Below are 19,365 nucleotides of genomic sequence, written 5' to 3' on the forward strand. Positions count from 1 at the left end.
TCTGAGTTTCCATTTAACAAGAACCTTGGCCTGGTGCAAGCAGAGGCCTGAGCTCCCCAGGCTGCCAGCCCCGCAGAGGCAGGCCCGCCTGGAAGGAGGCTCCACAGCCCAATTCCTCCATTGCCCAGACGAGATCAGGGTGGCCCTTGCCATCCCCGAGGGGAAACCGGGCCCACACGCCCCCTTCCTGAGAGCGGACCCGCGCGAGCCACCAGGATGCCAAGAGTCCCTGCAGCCCCCACTTCTCCACCAGGCGCCAGCTCAGGCCCCTTCCTCGGCGCGCCGGCATCCCAGCCCGGGGACCCCCACGGCAGGCACTGGGACCCCGGTGCTGGGGCCACGAGCACGCGCCCCTCGGCCGCCCGCCCTGGCACAAGGGACGGCTGCGGAGATCCAGGCGAGGGGCCCGCGGTCCCCAGCACAGCCCGAAGTGGGGAGTGGGGACAGGTGAGTGGGGAGAAGGGGAGAGCACAGAGAGGAGAGAGCGCCCATGGGAGACGGGGCGGGCGTGGGGTCCTGAGGCGGGGTCCGGGTCGTTGTGCCCCACCCTGGCGAGCACACCCGGTCCGGGCCCTCGGCCCCGCCCTTGCCACTCCCGGGACCCCCGGGACCCCGGGACCCTGGGACCCAGCCGCCAGCGCGAGCCCAGTCGCTCACCTCAGACGACCGCAGCCAGCTTGCCGCCGCCGCTCGGATCTCCCTCCGCTCCGCCCGCGCCCACTTATCGCGACACTTGCCCCTGCGCTCTCGCGAGACCTGGGTGGCAATCGGGCCGTAAAGAACCGAGTCTGCGCACCGGCTGGTCCTGGGGACTCTGCTTCCGCACCCGGAGCCGCCACCCCCGGGAGACTCCTCACGGAAAGGACTCGAAACCGAAGGCTGAGCCAGGGCGCAGTCGGGGACCCCCGGCCCCGCGCAGGACGCGCTTCCACTAAGGCTTTCGCCTCGCGCCGTAATGTATGGAATAGCCGCGCCCACGGCAGCCTCCTCGGACAAACTTGCACTGTTGACTCCTCCCAAAATTTTGCTACTCAGTATCAGCTTGAATCAACCCGTTATTTTGCTTTTTTCTGGGCCCACTAGAAATGCAATTTATGCTACTAGGCTACCTTCCCAGTGCTCTGCAAGCCAGGGCACAGCATCCAACGGAGTGAAGTCAGGCCCCACCATTATTATGGTAACCTTTGTCTATCCTTCAAATTGGAGTCTTCCTGAGAAGAGCGTGCCTTTTACTCGTTTCCAAATTCTCTTCCTCTCCTCCTCCCGTCTCTGCCCAGCCCCTGGCTTCCCTCTAAGAAGATGCTGTTCCTAAGGGTCTGCAATGAATTTTCCTTCTTTCAGAGAAAAAGACTTCCAAGTTGTGTGCCCGGGGAATGAAATGGAATGAGAAGAGAACGAGGTGGAGTAGGGCAAGAGTCCCTGGACCTAACAACCTGACTGCAACCAGAAATAAAAAGTCAAAACATCTGGCGACCTGGCGCGGTGGCTCACACCTGTAATCCCAGCACTTTGGGAGGCTGAGGCAGGCGGATCACGAGGTCAGGAGATCGAGACCATCCTGGCTAACACGGTGAATCCCCGTCTCTACTAAAAATACAAAAAAAAAAAAAAAAAAAAAAAAAATTAGCCGGGCGTGGTGGTGGGCGCCTGTAGTTCCAGCTACTCGGGAGGCTGAGGCCGAATGGCATGAACCCAGGAGGTGGAGCTTACAGTGAGCCAAGCTCACTTCACTGCACTCCAGCCTGGGTGAGAGAGTGAGATTCCGTTTCAAAGAAAAAAAAAATCAAAGCATCTGACCTGCAGTTTCCTTCGGGGAGCTGGACAGAGCCCCAGATCCCTGATGGAGATTCCTGGGTTTCCAGACTTCCCCCACTGGTCCTTGGAATTTAATCACAGTTACAGTCAACAAACTCTTCTTGAGGGATAAGTACACCTCCAGGAAATGGCTGTGAGGAAGCCAGTTTAAAAAAAAAAAACTAAACTTCAAAGCATGAAAGTCCCTTAAAATAATGCAATCTCTTATTTTATTAAATATAAAGCTGCGTCAAGTTCCTAGAAGAGTAAAAGAAAATAAACACACCACATCACTGCTTGCTTTGGCAATTACCTTTATGTTCTTGGGAGCCCAGACACTGATATAAATTTCCAGCAAAGAACAAAGCAGACCCACTGCATGGATAAATTCAGACCATACGTCTTCCCTAATTGCTCCGGGAACTTTTGCTGCTTGAAGAATGCGCGAATTGCTATATTATTCACCAGAAAGGCAGAAGTTAATCCCCAGATGGAAATTTCAGATTTTTCTTTTGGTTTGCTTTTTGGTTTTTCATTTTTGTAGACATGGGGAGGAGGTGTTGCTATGTTGCCCAGGTTGGTCTTGAACTCCTGACTTCAAGCAATCCCTCAGCCTCAGCCTTCTAAAGCCCTGGGATTACAAGCATGAGTGGCCTCAGCCAGCCCCCAGATTTTCTACTTTAAACAGCCACACTAAGAACTGGAAACCTGTGCGTGGTGCTCTCAGAGCAGGGGTGGAAGGCCTGTTTCTGTGTGACAGTTTAACAGTCTGTAAGATGAAGTCTCGTCAAGGCACACATGGGCACACCCATCCCTGCCTTGGCGGATTCCTTCTGATCCTTCCCACAGTCTGTTTTTCTCCATCCTTCCATCCTCACCTCTTTCTCTTGATAACTTTCTCTTCACAAATCACAATATAGCGGACTTTTTCATTTTCCATGGCCCCTGAACTTAGTTTTGTCATTTCTTTTTGGTTAAAAAAAGAGAGAGGAGAGAAAGAGAGAGAGAGACTCCCCACTCGTCCTGCTCCATCTCCAAAATCAGCTCAAATCTCCCAGGAACTCTTCAGGAAGGAGCTCAGGCTACGTTTCTAGCTTAAAAGGAGCTAATGACCATTATGAAAATGGCACAAGAAATCCTCACTGCCTCACAGCGCCCTTCCTTCCGTGGTACTGTGTGGCCAAGAAGTACACTTCTGATGACTCTCTCCTGCTGGCTTCAGGTTTGATGATCCTTACATTCTGGAATTCCTCTGTCAGTCTCCTCTGTAACCGACGGCTTTGACTTCCAGCCCAGGTTTTACAAAGGAATGTCCCCCCAGGTTGCAGGATGTCTGGGGTCACGCTGAGAAGGGTCAGGCACAGGCTGATGAGCCTGTCATGATCGAGGTCCCGGAACCCTGTGGCATTGGGCGCCATGTCGCTCAGAATCACATCTGCTCTCCCACCAGGAAGCACCTCGAGGATTCTCTGTGAGGTTCTCGGGTCAGTCACATCAGCAGGGCACAGAAAAGTTGCTCCTTCCAGGGGGAATATGTGAAGAAGATCTACCCCAAGCACGAAGCCAACAGGAGAGCTGGGATCTATGGAAGAAATGGTGAATGTGTTACTTATTTACACCCTGAATCTTTTAACAAAAATACAGTACATGCAACAAAGTGATGAAATAAAAATAAAATGTCAAGACCAAGGCAAAGAGCTAATGTGCAAAAAGGTAAACACAGGCCTTCTCTATCTATACATCCTATAAAGACACATGGTGGGGGAGGTGGCGGACCTTAACATCTGAGAAGCTGAGGCCCAGACAGGAAGTGACTGTCCTAGAGTCAACCTCAGCCATGGGCAGACCTGTGCCAGGCACCAGGACTTCTGATTCCAAATCTGATATCATTTCACTACCCAAGGCTCACTCTCTGTGAAAGGGTTCTTATCTCTCAGTGCTCTTTTGGATAAACTAAAATAGAAAATAGGCCAGTCCCAGTGACTCACACCTATAATCCCAGCACTTTGGGAGGCTGACACGGGTGGATCACCTGAGGTCAGGAGTTCAAGACCAGCCTGCCCAACATGGGGAAACCCCGTCTCTACTAAAAATACAAAAATTAGGCAGGCGTGGTGGCATGTGCCTGTAATCCCAGCTACTCGGGAGGCTGAAACAGGAGAATCGCTTGAACCCAGAAGGCAGAGGTTGCAGTGAGCCAAGATCGCACCACTGCACTCCAGCCTCAGCGACAAAGCGAGACTCCATCTCAAACAAAAAAAAAAGAAAAAGAAAATAATATACTAGTACATAAAGTGCCTCTGGATTAAATCAATAAATCCATTCTCCAGCTTAATCCAATTGCTTTCAATGTAGAAACTACTGGAAACAAGTCAAGAGATGAGGAAAATGAACAGATACAAAATAATATACAAAAACTGTTATCGGCTAGGTGCGGTGGCTCACACCTAAAATCCCAGCACTTTGGGAGGCTGAAGCAAGAGGATTGCTTGAGGCCAGGAGTTCTAGTCCAGCCTGGGCAACATAGCAAGATCCTGTCTCTACAAAAAAATGTAAAAATTAGCTGTAGTCTCAGCTACTCAGGAGACCCAGCTAAAATGAGCCGTGAGGTGTCCCATTTTCCTGGGCTGAAGATTGAGGGGTTTTGCCTTTGAAAAATGAGGTAATCTTCAAAATACCTGGACTTCCAATGTTTAAACTAGGAATGAAACACGGTCCCTTCCTCTCCCCCTACCGTTGGAACAGCCTTTCTGTTAAGCAGATTGAACAAGAAAATCTGTAACTATACCCTTAGCTTATCAACTCTGACAATTTCTCAACAGAACCAAGGCCCTCCTCGGTGGAGGGTACTGTTGGGGAGATGAGGGCATTGGGCTTGTGAAGGGGGGGCTTTGAATGTAGGTACAGTGAGAAGAGGGGGAGGCAGATTCTGAGATCAGTTATAGGCAACAAGTCTTGTTTTAGGTAAGGTGACACAAAGGCATCTTTTTAGTTTTATAACTGGTGTTACTCAAATACCAGCAAGTTATCTTTGTGTGTGTGTATGTGTGTGTGTGTGTATGTGTGTGTGACAGGGCCTCACTCCATTGCATGGCCTCAACTCACTGCAGCCTCGACTTCCCCCAGGCTCAAGCGACCCCTCCCACCTCAGCTTCCCAAGGAGCTGGGACCACAGACACATGCCACCACGCCTAGCTAATTTTTTGTAGAGACGGGGGTTTCACCATATTGCCCAGGCTGGTCTCGAACTCCTGACCTCAGGTGATCCTCCCCTTGGCCTCCCAAAATGCTGGGATTAGAGGTGTGAGCCACTGCGCTCGGCCTCATGCCTCACTTTATGCTCCTGAGCTTTCGCTCCTATAATATCCAGTATGTTACAACCTTGGGAAATTTCCACCGAAGGCAAACAGCTTTGGCTGCATGCTTGTGACTTCCGGGAGGACAAGCCCAGGCAGATCACACTCACGCTCTCTCCTTCTGTCACTTCCTCCTACAAGGCACACTGGGCCACTCTCCTGCTTCATCTCAAGAGCACTTAGGGGAACAGAAACCACTGAAATCAGTAACTAGGAGGACTCCACAGTGAAAAGCTCAGCAATGAGAAAAGGAACTGACATTTCCAACACCAATTCACTTATTTAGTCAATAAATGTTGAGCTGAAAAACAAAAAAAAGGCTTTCAGGCCGACCATGATGGAAGCACCAGGAAGCACCTCGGGGATGCTGGGAGGCAAAGGCGGGCAGATCACCTGAGGTCTGGAGTTCGAGACCAGCCTGGCCAACATGGCAAAACCTCATCTCTACTAAAAATACAAAAATTAGCCGGAATTCACTTAAACACAGGAGGCAAAGATTACAGTGAGCCGAGATGGCACCATTGCACTCCAGCCTGAGCAACAGAGTGAGACTCTATCTCAAAAAAAATAAAAATAAATAAAAATTTTTTAAAATGCTGTTGAAAAGCCCGAAGAGGCATATCCTGGCCTAGGTATGGGCAGGGGCCACCCAAGGGGATGCAGGTAGACACCAAGAGTTCATGGCAAACCTACCACAAACCAGCAGTGAGGCGGATATGCAGATCCAGGGGGCCAGCATTCCAGGTCTGCACTTTCAACAAGTCATGAAACCCTGAGCCTCAGTTTCCTCACCAATAAATGGGGACCAGTGTCCCTACTCTAAGGTATTTGGGAGAGACTTAGGAGAGCTCTGGGTGGACTGTCTCACCCTGTTCAAATGCCAGCGCATGCAGCTACCCTGGCTTTACAGCAGGAAACATAAATGGCAAGGATATTCACCACAGCACACGCATCCCAGCCAAAAGCCAAAAGCAACCTTGATGCCCACAGTGAAGGAGCTGGTTAAAGAACCTACGGTGCAAGCACTACATGGAATAGGATGAAACTTTCCCAATGACAACAGTGTCTTCAGTTGTATGGGCGGTTGGCTGATCTCATTATTCAGGGGAACCTTTTTATATAGAAAATCTTACTCAAAACCCTAAGATATAAAACAGATGAAAACTGCGTCTCAGCTTCACCCAGAGCGGAGAATCCATAGCCCTGGCCATGAAGCCTCTTCTAGGTTCCAGAGGGAGCAGCCCCAGTGGGGCCACCAGGAAGCCCCGGGGCTTACGGGACTTGGAAATTTAGCTGTGCTGTTGGGGAGAGATGTCAATACATCATTAAGAGTAGCCGGGCGCCATGGCTCACATCTGTAATCCCAGCACTTTGGGAGGCCGAGGTGGGCGGATCACCTGAGGTCAAGAGTTCGAGATCAGCCTGGTCAACATAGTGAAACCCTGTCTCTACTTAAAAAAACAAAAAGAAAAAATTAGCTGGGTGCGGTGGCGGGTGCCTGTAATCCCAGCTACTTGGGAGGCTGAGGCAGAAGAATCCCAGCTACCCAGGAGGCAGAGGTTGCAGTGAGCCAAGATCATACCATTGCACTCCAGGCTGGGCAAGAGTGAGACTCCGTCTGGGCGGGGGGGTAAAGAACAAAAATAATAATAATTATTATTATTATATATATATAAAATACATATATGTATGTATTATTAAGCAAAAATAGCTCCAATAAGGCTGCAAATTAGCAAGAAAAGTATGGCACAACATCGCTTTTGAAAATGTGAGGGATCTATGCAAGCACAAGCCTGGAAGGATGCACACCACCGTGCTGGTGCTGGTACCTGCGGGTGGTCTCATGCGAGGTGATTTCCATGTTCACTGCACCTTTCTACCTTGTCTTTCATTTTAAAAATGGCAGCATCCTATTTTTATCATCACCATTGCTAAACCACCCACCCGGAAGCGCACGCCTTCAAAGAAGGGCTCCACTGTCCCACATCCACTGGCAGCGGCAGCTTGCCCACGCCCACTCAGCCTCAGCGTAGCCAGAACGTGCCAACGGCAGTGCAGAGGCCCACCTGTGCCTGCAGCGTTGACCTTCTGCACCGCCACCTGACTCCAGGCCCCAGGAGCTGCCCCACAGTCTAACACCCGGAGGCCGGGCCGCAGAATCTGGTGCCTCTCGTTCACCTCCAGGAGCTTGAAGGCGCTTCGACACCGGTAACTCTCCACCTTCGCAGCCTTCACAAATGGGTCCCTGAGATGCCGGGTCAGCCACAGGTGCTCAGCGCCTGTCCGATTCTTACAGCGACTCCCAACAGTGTGGAACCCTTGACGCTGAAAGGAAGCACACACCAGCTTCAAGTACCTGGTGGGAGAGAAGAGGAGCAGGCAGGTTGACATCACACAGAACGGCAGGTCATGAGCTGGGAGGGCCCTCGGATCAACTCATTCATTTCTAGAGACGGGGCACCAAGGCCCAGGAGGAGGTGTGAACTGACAAGGCTACACAGCCGGAAAGCAGGCATCACAGACCAAACTGTGTCCTCGCAAAATTCATGTGTTGATCTCCTAACCCTTGGTACCTCAGGATATGGGGGTATTCGGAGACAGGGCCCAAATACACCCATGTGCCCGAAAGAGGTGACCAAGTTAAAACAAGGTCATCTGGGTAGGCCCTATTCCAATAGGACTGATGTCCTTATAAAAAGAAATTAGGGGGCCGGGTATGGTGGCTCACACCTGTAATTCCAGCACTTTTGGAGGCCAAGACAGGTGGATCCCCTGAGGTCAGGAGTTCACCAACATGGTGAAACCCCGCCTCTACTAAAATGCAAAAATTAGCCGGGCGTGGTGGCATGTGCCTATAAACCCAGCTATTCGGGAGGCTGAGGCAGGAGAATCGCCTGAACCCGGGAGGCAGAGGTTGCAGTGAGCCGAGATTGCGCCACTACACTCCAGCCTGGGCGACAGAGCGAGACTCCATCTCAAACAATAAGTAAATACGTAAATTAATTAATTAAAGTAATATTCTTTTTTCATCTGGCAAAAATGTTCATTGGGCTGACAGGCTGCAAGAAAACCTCATAAGGACAGATCCTTGCCTTAGTGACCTAGTTCCAGGGCTTTGACAGCTAGTACAGAGGGTCCGGCCAGTCACATTTCTTTTTTTCTTTTTTTCGAGACAGGGTCTCGCTCTATAGCCCAGGCTGGAGTGCAGTGGCACGATCACAGCTGACTGCAGCCACAACCTCTGGGGCTCAAGTGAACCTCCCACCTCAGCCTCCTGAGTAGCTGGGACTACAGGTGTGTGCCACCACCTCCAGCTAATTTTTCTATTTTCAGTAGAGATGGGATTTCACCATGTTGGCCAAGCTGGTCTCGAACTCCTGACCTCTGGCGATTAGCCCACCTTGGCCTCCCAAAGTGCTGGGATTACAGGCGTGAACCACCTCACCCGGCCATTTTTGTTTTGCTATCATCCAGGCTGGAGTGCAGTGGCACAATCACAGCTGATTGCTGCCATAACCTCTGGGTCTCAAGTGAACCTCCCACCTCAGCCTCCTGAGTAGCTGGGACTACAGGTGTGCACCACCATGCCTGGGCTAATTCTTTTTTTTTTAATTCTTAAAAACCTTCTGTAGAGATGGCATCTCACTATATTGCCTAGGCTGGTCTCGAACTCCTAGGCTCAAACGATCCTGCTGCCTCAGACTTCCAAAGTGCTGGGATGACAGGTGTGGGCCACCAAGCCCGGTCTCTATGTCCATCTTTCTGATTTAAATAAATAAATAAAAGTTACTACCCCCAAGGCTCCAAGGCCAAAGCTTCTAGCTTCTGCAACACCAAACCGTGCTGACCAGCCAGGAGGCACTGACTGCTGACCGTGAGTCGCTGTCTTCCCCTCGCTTATGGGGTCTCCCGGGAAAATGGCACAGGCCGGTCCCGGGGGCCAGAGCCCACTCGACAGCCCAGGAAGCGTGGGCAATGGAGCTACCCGGCCCACGAAGCGAAATCCCGCCCCGGGCTCGCCCCCGGCGCCTTGGATCTGGGCCCCTGCGCTGCCCCCCGCACCTGGACTCCGCCCCCGGCCCCTGCCTCCCCACGGCCCAGCCGCGCCTGCCGGCCCTGTCGGCCCTGCCCCTGGAGACCTGAGGGCGCCCTCCTCCCGGGGAACTGCGACCCGGAATCCTGGCCTCGCCCCTGTCGCGCTCGCTGAGTGCGGCGACGGTGCCCAGCGCTCGGCACCCAGCCCCGAGGCCAGGACCGAGGAAGGCGACGGGGCGGACCCTCAACCACTCCCGCCGTCTGCACGCACAGCAGTAGAGCCCAGCTCACCCCGCCATGGGTGTTCCCCGCGCCTGCAGCGCGCCGCCGGAACTGCCTGGCCTCACTTCTGGTCATAGGCCCCGCCCCCGGAAGTGGCGGTGCAGGTACGAAAAGCGCGCGCGGGGATTCCAGGAGTCGTGGTGACCAGGGAGGGGAGCCGGGCCTGCGGGCGGCAGGAGAACAGGGGAGCCGAGCCATGGGCTTGGGGGAGAGCGGGGCCGGGAGCTCGAGAGAGACCAGAAGAGCAGGGTTGGGGGCTCGCGGGAGACCAGAAGAGCAAGGCCGGGGGCTCCAGGGAGACGAGGAGAGCGGGGCCGGGGGTTTGGGAGAGAGACAAGGAGAGCGGGGCCGGGGGCTTGGGGGAGACCAGGAGAGCGGGGCCGGGGGCTTCGGGGAGACCGGGAGAGCGGGGCGGAGGCTGGGGGGAGACCAGGAGTAAATCACAAAAATTTACTTTGCAAACTGTGGCTTCTGGCAGGAACAGATCAGTGTCGGGACAAAGTACACGGGCCTCGTGTGAAACTCAGCCACAAACCCACTTACCCTGTCTGACCTGCCTCCGCCACCAGGACCTAGTCTCAGTGAAATGGGAAAGGTTCCCTTGTCCTCCTCGAAGGGCGTGCGATGGGGATGTGGCTCACTTCTTCAGTGCCCCGCTGCGCAAGCCTCTAGGGGAGCATACAGACAGGCAGGCTGAGGGGCTCCCACCCCACGGCAGTGTCTAGGGGTGAATGTTTGCAGCTCCTGAAGCCCCAGTAGGCATGTGTTAGAGGGTGCTCTTTCAGTTTAGCCTTGTAGGTGACTTGTGTTAGCTATTAGACTCGCTTCCTTATCGCAAGGACAGAGGGCTTTCTGTATCCCCGGGTTTCTTGCCTTGATGTACCGGAGCAATCAGATCACACGGCGGCTTGGACAGTGAGTGCAAGGTTTTATGAGTGGAATCTGCCCTCAGCAGATGGGGGAGCTAGAAGGGAGTTGGACTGGGAAGGTGATTTTCCCCTGGAGTCGGGCTGCTGAGCAGCCTGGGCTCTCCTCTGACTGCCCCTGCCAAACTCGGTTCCGCCAGTTGATGGCCTGCTGGTGCCTGTTGGTGTGCTTTCCACGTCCTCTTGACGTCCAGCGGCTTGTGTCTCTGCCCACTAGGATCTGGGTTTTTTTATAGGCACAGGACGGGGACGTGGCGGGCTTGGGAAATGCAACATTTGGGCAAAAAAAACAGAAATGCCTGTCCTCACCTAGGTCCCTGGGCACAGGCCTGGGGGTGGAGCCCTAGCCAGAGACTTCCTCTACCCAGCGCTTCCCTGCCCCCGTCCTTATCATCTGGTCCCTTTTCTCAGACACCGCAACTTCCAAGAAGGATCACTGGTCCTGAACCCTGTGTCTTGTCCAGGTGTGGACCCCAGAAAAGTTGGTCCTGGCTGGGCGCAGTGGCTCTCGCCTGTAATCTCAGCACTTTGGGAGGCTGAGGTGGGTGGATTGCTTGAGCTCAGGAGTTCATGACCAGCCTGGGCAACATGACAAAACCCCATCTCTACTAAAAATACAGAAATTAGCTGGGTGTGGTGGCTCATGCCTGTGGTCCCAGCTATGTGGGATGCTGAGGCAGGAGGATGGCTTCGGCCAGGGAGGCCGAGGTTACAGTGAACTGCGATCACGGCACTCTCCTCCAGCCTGGGCAACAGAGCAGGATCTTGTCTCAAAATTAGTAAAGGGAAGTTGGTCCTGGCCCTCCAGCATTTCTCCAGGGTCCTTTTTTCAGCAGGGACCTGGCGGAGGCATCGCCCTCAGAGTCCTCTGGACCTGGACCTGGACCTGCACACCTATGGGAGCAGGAAGGACTCTTGTGACTTCCAGTGGCCCCCCTGGGTGCCAGGTCCCACAGTAGGAGCAGAGTGAATGGGGTATAAACTCCTATCACAGGAGGGAGGACTAGCCAGGCCTGGCTGGGTGGACCTGTGTCTACAGCCACACATTTCCTGGGAATCTGGAAGCCTGCTACAGAGAGGCCAGGTCCCACTAGACTGAAAGAAGCTCCTGTTAATCCAAAGGCCAGAGTTGAAGCCTGACCTGAGGACCACAGGATAAACTGCGTGGTTATTTTGGTGCCAATCAGGCACGGGGACTGTTGTTCCCCACTGTGTGCCTATGCGCAGGGGGTTCCTGGGGGTAGACGCAGGAGCAAGAGCGCGCTCTGGAAAGGTGATGTTGTCCTCTGCACCTGAGTACTGAGTTGTGGAGAAGGAAGGTAGCGCCGGCCTCTGTTCTGCTTGATCAGCCCTGCTGACCACTGGGTTCTGTTTCTACCCTAGAAAATCATTGGTTCAATGGCAGGTTTCCACCTGCCACAAGGGAAGCCACATGTGGCAGGGCTGGGGAATTACAGCATACCCCCCGCCCCCCACTGCCTCCCAGAGCACGTCCCCTTCCTCCTGGCCCCTGGCACGTGCTTCCTCCAAGCACGTCATGGCTGACTGCCCTCTCACCTTCCTTTCAGAATCCAGGGACCATGGGCGCCTCCAGGCTCTATACCCTGGTGCTGGTCCTGCAGCCTCAGCGAGTTCTCCTGGGCATGAAAAAGCGAGGCTTCGGGGCCGGCCGGTGGAATGGCTTCGGGGGCAAAGTGCAAGAAGGAGAGACCATCGAGGATGGGGCCAGGAGGTAAGGACGGGGCAGGTCTGGCTGTGGAACCGGCTTTCCCAGGGCACAGGGGCTCGGGCTGTAGGGCCACACCCTTGGTTTCACCACTTAGAGCTAAGTGACCTGGAGCAGGGGGTTAAGCTGTGAGCCTCAGTGTCTTCATCTCAGAATGAAGAACAGTCCACAGCCCTTAGGACTCTTGTGAAGATAAAATGAGGAAATGAACTCGAAGGACTTAGAATAGTGCGTGGTGTGTGGTGCGTGCTGTGTGTGTTAGCTGTTGTGCGGTGGTGCATGGTGTGCAGTGAGTGCTGAGTGTGTGTTAGCTGTTGTGGCGTGGTGGTGCGTGGTGTGTGGTGCGTGCTGTGTGTGTTAGCTGATGTGGTGCGGTGGTGCATGGTGTGCAGTGAGTGCTGAGTGTGTGTTAGCTGTTGTGGCGTGGTGGTGCGTGGTGTGTGGTGCGTGCTGTGTGTGTGTTAGCTGTTGTGCGGTGGTGCGTGGTGTGTGGTGCGTGCTGTGTGTGTGTTAGCTGTTGTGCGGTGGTGCATGGTGTGCAGTGAGTGCTGAGTGTGTGTTAGCTGTTGTGGCGTGGTGGTGTGTGGTGTGTGGTGCGTGCTGAGTGTGTGTTAGCTGTTGTGGTGCGGTGGTGCTGGGGGCTGCAGGGCGTATCTGGAAGCCTCTGTGCAGCAGCTTGAATTGAACCCTCCCAGCACCCTCACTGTCACCGAAGGGCTCGTCAGTCACTTGGTTCCTCTGTTTGTTCAGTGGAGCTGATGATCGCTTTTATCTCACACCCACTGTACACAAAGTCTCACTGCATCCTCAACATAGCCAGCTTCACCTAGGAAGGAACTGAAGCCCAGAGAGGTTGAGCCATTTACCCAAGATCACACAGTCCTCCAGACGCCCCTCACCCCTCACAGGGTAAATGAGATCATCTGTGTAAACATCGCTGCACAGACGTTAGCCCCCGTTTATGTTTTTGTTCTGAGAAAGGTAGGCCAGCTTGCCTGGAGAGGAGAACTACAGAGTAAAGAGGGCCCTGGCACGGAGGAAAGCCAGGACGCTGCAGCCTAGTGGCTTTCCAATTTTTTCATCACAACCTGCAGTAAGAAATATGTTTTATACTCTGATAGAGTATACACACTCAGGTGTGCAGGTACAGCTAAAATAAGTTGCAGTAGCCGCCCTTATTACATAAAAGGGGGCTCTACTTTTCCGATTCATTTCTCTGTTTTTCTCCAAAGATGGGATCTCACCCATGGCACGCTCTTGGCTCACTGCAGCCTCAAACTCTTGGGCTCAAACGATCCTCCTGCCTCAGCCTCACGAACAGCTGAGACCACAGGCACATGCCACCACGCTCGGTTCGTTTTTTAATTCTTTGTAGAGATGGTGTCTCATTAACTCCCAGGCTCAAGCGATCCTCCCTCCCGGGCCTCCCAGAGTGCTGCGATTGCAGGCGTGGGCCACTGGCTTGACCCTTTTTTCAATTGCAATCCACTACGCCGATTTCCCGGGGTACGTGGGTCCCAACCCTCAGTTTGGAGAGCCCTGTGTGTGCTTCCCCTCCAAGGCTTGGGACCCCGGGCCACAGCCACGCAGACACATTTGATCAGTCACTGTGGCAGATGCCAGTGCGACAGGCTCTGTGCTGGGGGCTGCAGCTGGGGAGGAGGACCACTGGGTGTGAGTCGGGCATCCAGTGTGTCCCTGCCAGGAGTGTGTGCAGAGCGACCACAGCACAGGAAACAGGAAAGGTGGCCCCGGGGGTTCTCTGCCCAGCCCTTTGTCTTTGATCTGCTAAGACCGCCCATCAGCTCATGGATTTCTGGAGCGCTGCTCTGTGTGGGGCCTGGGGACATGAGGAGGAACAGGTCAGTCCCTGCCTCTGTGGAGCTCTCGTGTCGTCTGGCTGCCGGGTTCAGGAGACCTGCAGAAGGAAGTCTGGTCCACACCTGGTGGCCAGGGGCCTCCAGGAGAAAGGAAGGGAGAATAACTGGGCACCAGGAAAACGCTCTGAGGGCCTGACGTTGGCTGGGAGGGCGTGGAAGGAGGGAGGAAGGAGACATTTGCAGAAGCACAGAGGGCTGGAGGAGCGCCAGCTGTGCAGAGAAGTGGGGGGTGTGAGTGGAGCAGGCAGCGGGGGCCGAGGAGGCTGGATGGAGGAGCTCCAGGTGGCTGGATTTCCGCTTCTTGTCCTGCCGGTGACAAGCAAAGCACAGGCCCCCTCGGCAGCCCTGCTTTATTTTCTTCTGAACTTTGTCACGGTCGAAGGAATTTTCCTCCTACCCTCTGTAAATATTACACAAACAGAGGGACCATCACTCCAGACCCTCAATGCTGAATACAGCGGTGGCTTGCTGTCAGACCAGGGTTTGAGGGGGGGAACTGAGGCACAGAGCCGGAAGCCTGTGACTTTCATCCTCGGGTGTAACCTGGAGACGGGGGTTTCACCATGTTGGCCAGGCTGGTCTTGAACACCTGACCTCACGGGATCCACCCGCCTCGGCTTCCCAAAGTGCTGTGATTACAGGCGTGAGCCACCGTGCCCAGCCGAGACCCTGTCTTAAAGAAAAAAAAAAAAAAATCCTTCATTGGGGAGCATCTGCAAACATGAGGAATGGGGGACACTGGAGCCAGACAGGCTGGTGCTTATGGGGTCCCAGGGCCCCGGGAACCCTGCGCAAACAGCCTCGCCCTCAGGGGATGACGTACCATCAGCCACAGGCCACCAGCACGGCCCTGGGCTTCAGTACCTGCGAGTCTGAATGGATTTGCTCCTGGGGCCACCCCAGGCCCTTGCTGCTCAGGAGGGGGCGGCAGGGAGGAGCCTCGGCAGCCCGGTCTCCGGGGAGGCTGGTCCCTGCTTTATCCATGCAATACCCAGTCCTATTCTGTCAGGAGGACCCCAGGATGGGCCCTAACTCCCAGGCCAAGAGCCAGTTTAGGCGCCCTCCCCGCTCGCCTGCAGGGGGCAGGCCTGAGCGCCTAGCCCCAGTCCAGAGGGCTGGACTCAGACCTTCCTCTGCCGGGCAGGGGACAGGCACGTGGGGAGTACTGAATTGTGGGGGTGTGCAGATTTGGGCTTCAGGCGCACAGTGTGAGCCAACCTTTCTAGACAGCATCCCTGATCCCCAAACACTAGCGAGGCCAGGGACACAGGAGCAGCAATGGGAAGCGCCGGAACCTCCGACTCCCACCTCCCCACGCCACGGAGGCCTCACCACCCTGTGTTTTTGTTTCACGTATTTCTCATCCTGTTCCTCGTGTTCTGCCTGGGGAACTGAGTGCCATGGATAGAGCAGACACTTGGGCAGAACTGAAGCAGCGTCATCTTCGCCTGCCTGGCGCTCCCAGCCTGGGAAATGGAGCTTCAGCTCTGTCTCCCGGCAGATTCTTGATGCTTCCTACGCTGCCGTGTGCTAGGGAAGATTAACTAAAATCAGTCACAACATTCCATTGGGAGGTGACGCTTTTTAAGACGAGCAACAGCCGGCCACCAAGAGGCGGGTGAGGCCCCACTGAGCACTTCTGTTGCATCTAATTGGGGAGCCATTTGTACCCAAGTAGAAGCACACGTTAACTTTTTAGCTCAAGTCCAACTTTAATTAGCCATCTGTATGAATAAATGCTGATTCCAGGTCCGTTTCCTCTGCAGTCCCTGCAGTTTAAGCTGAGGAGGCATCGCTTCAATCAGACCATTTAGACCAGGCACGGTGGCTCACACCTGAAATCCCAGCACTTTGGGAGGCCAAAGCAGAAGGATCGCTTGAGCCCAGGAGTTCAGGACCAGCCTGGGCAACATAGCAAGACCCTGTCTCTACAGAAAAACACACACACACACACACACACACACACACACACACAAAAATTAGCCGGGCATGGTAAGAGGAGGAGACTGAGGTGCCCAGCGGCTGTGGCCCGTGCATCCCCAGGGTCCCAGCATGGAGTGGGTCTTCGGGAAGTGTCTGCTGAGGGACTGAGCAAGAACCCGACTGAGCACAGCAAGCAAACGCTCAGATCAGGAGGTCAGCAGCACCACTGTGCCCAACACAGGTTTCCACCATAACCCGAAGTTGGAACATTTTATTCTTCCATACCAAACAGGAGTTGAGAAGCCAGCTGGGTTCCTTGAGGTGTGGAATGTCACACACTCCTCCTTTCTTGCGTGGAAAGCCCAAGGTATAAAGTGTGTATAATGTTTGCTTTTTTTTTTTTTTTTTTTAAGACAGGGTCTAGCTCGGTTGCCCAGGCTGGAGTGCAGTGGAGTAATCACAGCTCACTGCAGCCTCCATCTCCCGGGCTCAAGCATTCCTCCCACCTCAGTCTCCTGAGTAGCTGGGACTACAGGCGAGTGCCACCATGCCCAGCTAATTTTGTCCTTTTTGTAGAAACAGGGTTTTGCCATGTTGCCCAAGCTGGTCTCAAACTCCTGAGCTCAAGCGATCGATCCTCCCATCTTGGCCTCCGAAAATGCTGGCATTACAGGCATGAGCCACCCTGCACCCAACCTGTTTGCATTTTTATTTTTTAACTTAAGCTATTAAGGGTTAATGTTTGCATTTCTTAAGGGATGTACAGAGGAGAAAGAGGAAAGGAAAAACACTGAAATGGTAGCATTCCTGGGTGATGAGTTCATGGCGTTTCGTTTCCTGGTTGTCTACAACAAATATGTAATGTTTAAATTAGCAACAGCGTTAGACTACTTCGGGGAAGCCTTCTGGCTCTGTGTGCCGCGAAGCAGGGAAGGGCTTGTTCCCAGGTGCAGCAGCACTTGGGCACCCTGTGGTGAGGTCAGCCCCTTACACCTCCTCCAGGCACAGCTGTGGGGAGCATGTCCCGAGAAGGCGTAGGAAGAGGCCCAGGCCACGTGTCCATGTGGTCAGCCTGGGGACCAGAGTTAAAACCAGAGCTCCTCCTTCAGGAAAGAGATCATAGAAGCCTGTGGTTTCATCCTGTGTTCTCAGAGAAGAGGCACCAGGCTGGAAAGACATTTCTTTGGGCAGACAGGCCCAGAGTATAGGGCCCAGGTTCCCGGAGCAAGCGTCCCAGGGCCCCGGCGGTCATAACTACCGCTGCGTGGGCTCTGATGCTCAGCCACGGAAAAGCAAGTAACCGGGAATGAAGGAATTGGGGTCAGTCCCAACCCTGCCACGTTCGGGTCTGGAGATGGTGGACAAGTGGCTGGACTCCACTGGGCCTGGGCTGTCACTGGTACACAGAGGGCACTAGAATAGAACTGCGTCCCTCCCACCAGCAGCTCCACACCATCTCCAGGCCCCTCCCCAGAGCCTCTCAACCAAAATCAGTGTCTTCAAAGTTCAAGTTGATTCTGAAGCTCAGCCAGGTCAGGACCAGCTAATGCATTCTGGGGGACATCCTCCTGGGTCTCCCATCCACTCTGGTGGCTCCCTGGGCTATGTGTAGATGCCCAGCTCCTCCTCCCTGCCATCGTGTGGGCATGGCGCCATGCCCTGACGGCCTCCCTCCCCTGCCCCCCTCTGCCCACAGGGAGCTGCAGGAGGAGAGCGGTCTGACAGTGGACGCCCTGCACAAGGTGGGCCAGATTGTGTTTGAGTTCGTGGGCGAGCCTGAGCTCATGGACGTGCATGTCTTCTGCACAGACAGCATCCAGGGGACCCCTGTGGAGAGCGACGGTGAGTCTCACCAGGCCTGCTCCCCCTCCCCACTGTGCGGGTCCCATCTCCTGGCTGGGAGAAAGGCCATCCGCCTAAACCATCTCTGAGTGCCAGGCACCGGGCAGCCTGCGTCCCCCTCCACCCCACAGTGCCAGCGTGGGGCCCATGAGCCGTGGTCTCTGCACTGAGGCTCCAGTAGTGTACCTGCCCCTGCTCTGCACCCACCCTAAAATGAGAACCACGGTCATGAGGATGAAACATAAACAATCGTCAGGTTCCTCACGATCACCCAGTGAACTCCTCAGAGAGTCCGTGTAAGTTTGGGCTGGCCAGACGCAGTGGCTCACACCTGTAATCCCAGCACTGTGGACTGTGGGAGGCCGAGGCAGGAGGATCATTGAGCCCAGGAGTTCAAGACCGGTCTGGGCAACATAGTGAGACGCCATCTCTACAAAAAAACATGGTTTTGTTGTTGTTGTTGTTTTGTTTTGAGACGGAGTCTCGCTCTGTCGCCCAGGCTGGAGTGCAGTGGCACAATCTGGGCTCACTGCAAGCTCCGCCTCCTGGGTTCAGGCCATTCTCCTGCCTCAGCCTCCCGAGTAGCTGGGACTACAGGCGTCCGCCACCACGCCCGGCTAATTTTTTGTATTTTTAGTAGAGACGGGGTTTCACCGTGTTAGCCAGGATGGTCTCGATCTCCTGACCTCGTAATCCACCCGCCTCGGCCTCCCAAAGTGCTGGGATTACAGGCATGAGCCACCGCGCCCGGCCAAAAAAAAAACATGTTTTTAAACATGAAGTTTGGGTTGCACCTCAGTGCTTCCTCTAACCCCCTCGGTACAGAAATGCGCCCATGCTGGTTCCAGCTGGACCAGATCCCCTTCAAGGACATGTGGCCTGATGACAGCTACTGGTTTCCACTCCTGCTTCAGAAGAAGAAATTCCACGGCTACTTCAAGTTCCAGGGTCAGGACACCATCCTGGACTACACGCTCCGCGAGGTGGACACGGTCTAGCGGGAGCCCAGGGCAGCCCCTGGGCAGGAGATGTGACTGCCGAACAGCCGCAAACCGTCTTCACCTGGGGGCATTGAGTGGCGCAGAGCTGGGTTTTGTCTGGAATTAACTGGACGGAAAGGAAAATAAAGGTCTCTAGCAGTGGCTTTTTTGTTTTTTTTTTTTTTTTTTTTTTTTTGGAGATGGAGTCTCACTTTGTTGCCCAGGCTGGAGTGCAGTGGCACAATCTCGGCTCACATCAACCTCCACCTCCCAGTTTCAAGCGATCCTCCCATCTCAGCCTCCCGAAGAGGTGGGATTACAGGCGCACATTGCCACACCCAACTAATATTTGTCTGTTTAGTGGAGATGGGGTTTCACCATGTTGACCAGGCTGGTCTTGAACTCCTGACCTGGGGTGATCCGCCTGCCTCAGCCTCCCAAAGTGCTGGGATTACAGGCATGAGCCACCGCGCCCGGCTGGTCTCTAACCTTTCAAACATCCTTCTCCGGACACCAGCACAGCCTGCCAGGTCCCGTCCACAGGAAGCTGCCAGATGTGCTGGGCTTCAGCCCACGCTGCTGCACAGAGGTGAGAGAGGATGGAGACTCTGTCCCTGAGGT

The 19,365-nt window shown here is 54.5% G+C and overlaps 3 protein-coding genes across 39 annotated transcripts in view; 1 reads left to right on the plus strand and 2 right to left on the minus strand.

Annotated features, from left to right (window-relative positions):
• MAD1L1 (mitotic arrest deficient 1 like 1) overlaps nucleotides 1–785 on the minus strand; it is a 414,737-nt gene extending 413,952 nt beyond the window's left edge. For 15 of the 30 annotated variants that reach the window (XM_063725878.1, XM_063725875.1, XM_054545712.1 and 12 more), the window contains exon 1: nucleotides 658–763. The gene's annotated coding sequence lies outside the window, so the exon portion shown is untranslated. Of the gene's footprint in view, nucleotides 1–657 lie in introns of all 30 variants that reach the window. The other 15 variants (XM_054545706.1, XM_063725870.1, XM_063725865.1 and 12 more) reach the window with 11 other exon arrangements.
• NUDT1 (nudix hydrolase 1) lies at nucleotides 429–18,906 on the plus strand. Of its 6 annotated transcripts, XM_024241302.3 has the most exons (5): nucleotides 9,879–10,382; nucleotides 10,805–10,934; nucleotides 11,962–12,125; nucleotides 17,619–17,764; nucleotides 18,590–18,906. In XM_024241302.3, exons 1-5 carry the CDS (start codon nucleotides 10,345–10,347, stop codon nucleotides 18,760–18,762), a joined length of 651 nt encoding a protein of 216 aa, XP_024097070.1. In that variant the 5' UTR covers nucleotides 9,879–10,344; the 3' UTR covers nucleotides 18,763–18,906. The 6 variants fall into 6 exon arrangements, with proteins under 6 accessions (XP_054401696.1, XP_002817686.1, XP_054401698.1 ...); XM_054545721.1 differs by lacking the exons at nucleotides 9,879–10,382; nucleotides 10,805–10,934 and adding an exon at nucleotides 429–447; XM_002817640.5 differs by lacking the exons at nucleotides 9,879–10,382; nucleotides 10,805–10,934 and adding an exon at nucleotides 9,417–9,571.
• Nucleotides 2,092–9,561, minus strand: MRM2 (mitochondrial rRNA methyltransferase 2). 3 transcript variants are annotated; one of them, XM_002817637.6, is made up of 3 exons: nucleotides 9,477–9,561; nucleotides 7,217–7,506; nucleotides 2,092–3,376 (listed from the first exon to the last, which is right to left on the minus strand). In XM_002817637.6, exons 1-3 carry the CDS (start codon nucleotides 9,482–9,484, stop codon nucleotides 2,934–2,936), a joined length of 741 nt encoding a protein of 246 aa, XP_002817683.2. In that variant the 5' UTR covers nucleotides 9,485–9,561; the 3' UTR covers nucleotides 2,092–2,933. The 3 variants fall into 3 exon arrangements, with proteins under 3 accessions (XP_002817683.2, XP_063581950.1, XP_054401695.1); XM_063725880.1 differs by having other exon boundaries at nucleotides 7,095–7,506; nucleotides 9,477–9,556; XM_054545720.2 differs by having other exon boundaries at nucleotides 7,217–7,475; nucleotides 9,477–9,549.
• Nucleotides 18,907–19,365: the final 459 nt, after the last annotated feature.

The sequence above is a fragment of the Pongo abelii genome, chromosome 6, assembly GCF_028885655.2.
Source record: "Pongo abelii isolate AG06213 chromosome 6, NHGRI_mPonAbe1-v2.0_pri, whole genome shotgun sequence".
In the NCBI taxonomy this organism is placed as follows: Eukaryota; Metazoa; Chordata; class Mammalia; order Primates; family Hominidae; genus Pongo; species Pongo abelii.

Excerpts from the sequence above, each read along its gene's own strand:
- MRM2 (XM_054545720.2), bottom strand. The coding sequence starts at position 9,542 with ATGACCAGAAGTGAGGCCAGGCAGTTCCGGCGGCGCGCTGCAGGCGCG. Across the intron at positions 7,476-9,476 it reads CGGGGAACACCCATGGCGGG|CGTCAAGGGTTCCACACTGT; the intron begins GTGAGCTGGGCT and ends GCTTCCTTTCAG. Across the intron at positions 3,377-7,216 it reads GGTCAACGCTGCAGGCACAG|ATCCCAGCTCTCCTGTTGGC; the intron begins GTGGGCCTCTGC and ends TTTCTTCCATAG.
- NUDT1 (XM_024241302.3), top strand. The coding sequence starts at position 10,345 with ATGTACCGGAGCAATCAGATCACACGGCGGCTTGGACA. Across the intron at positions 10,383-10,804 it reads ATCACACGGCGGCTTGGACA|ACACCGCAACTTCCAAGAAG; the intron begins GTGAGTGCAAGG and ends CCCTTTTCTCAG. Across the intron at positions 12,126-17,618 it reads ATCGAGGATGGGGCCAGGAG|GGAGCTGCAGGAGGAGAGCG; the intron begins GTAAGGACGGGG and ends CTCTGCCCACAG.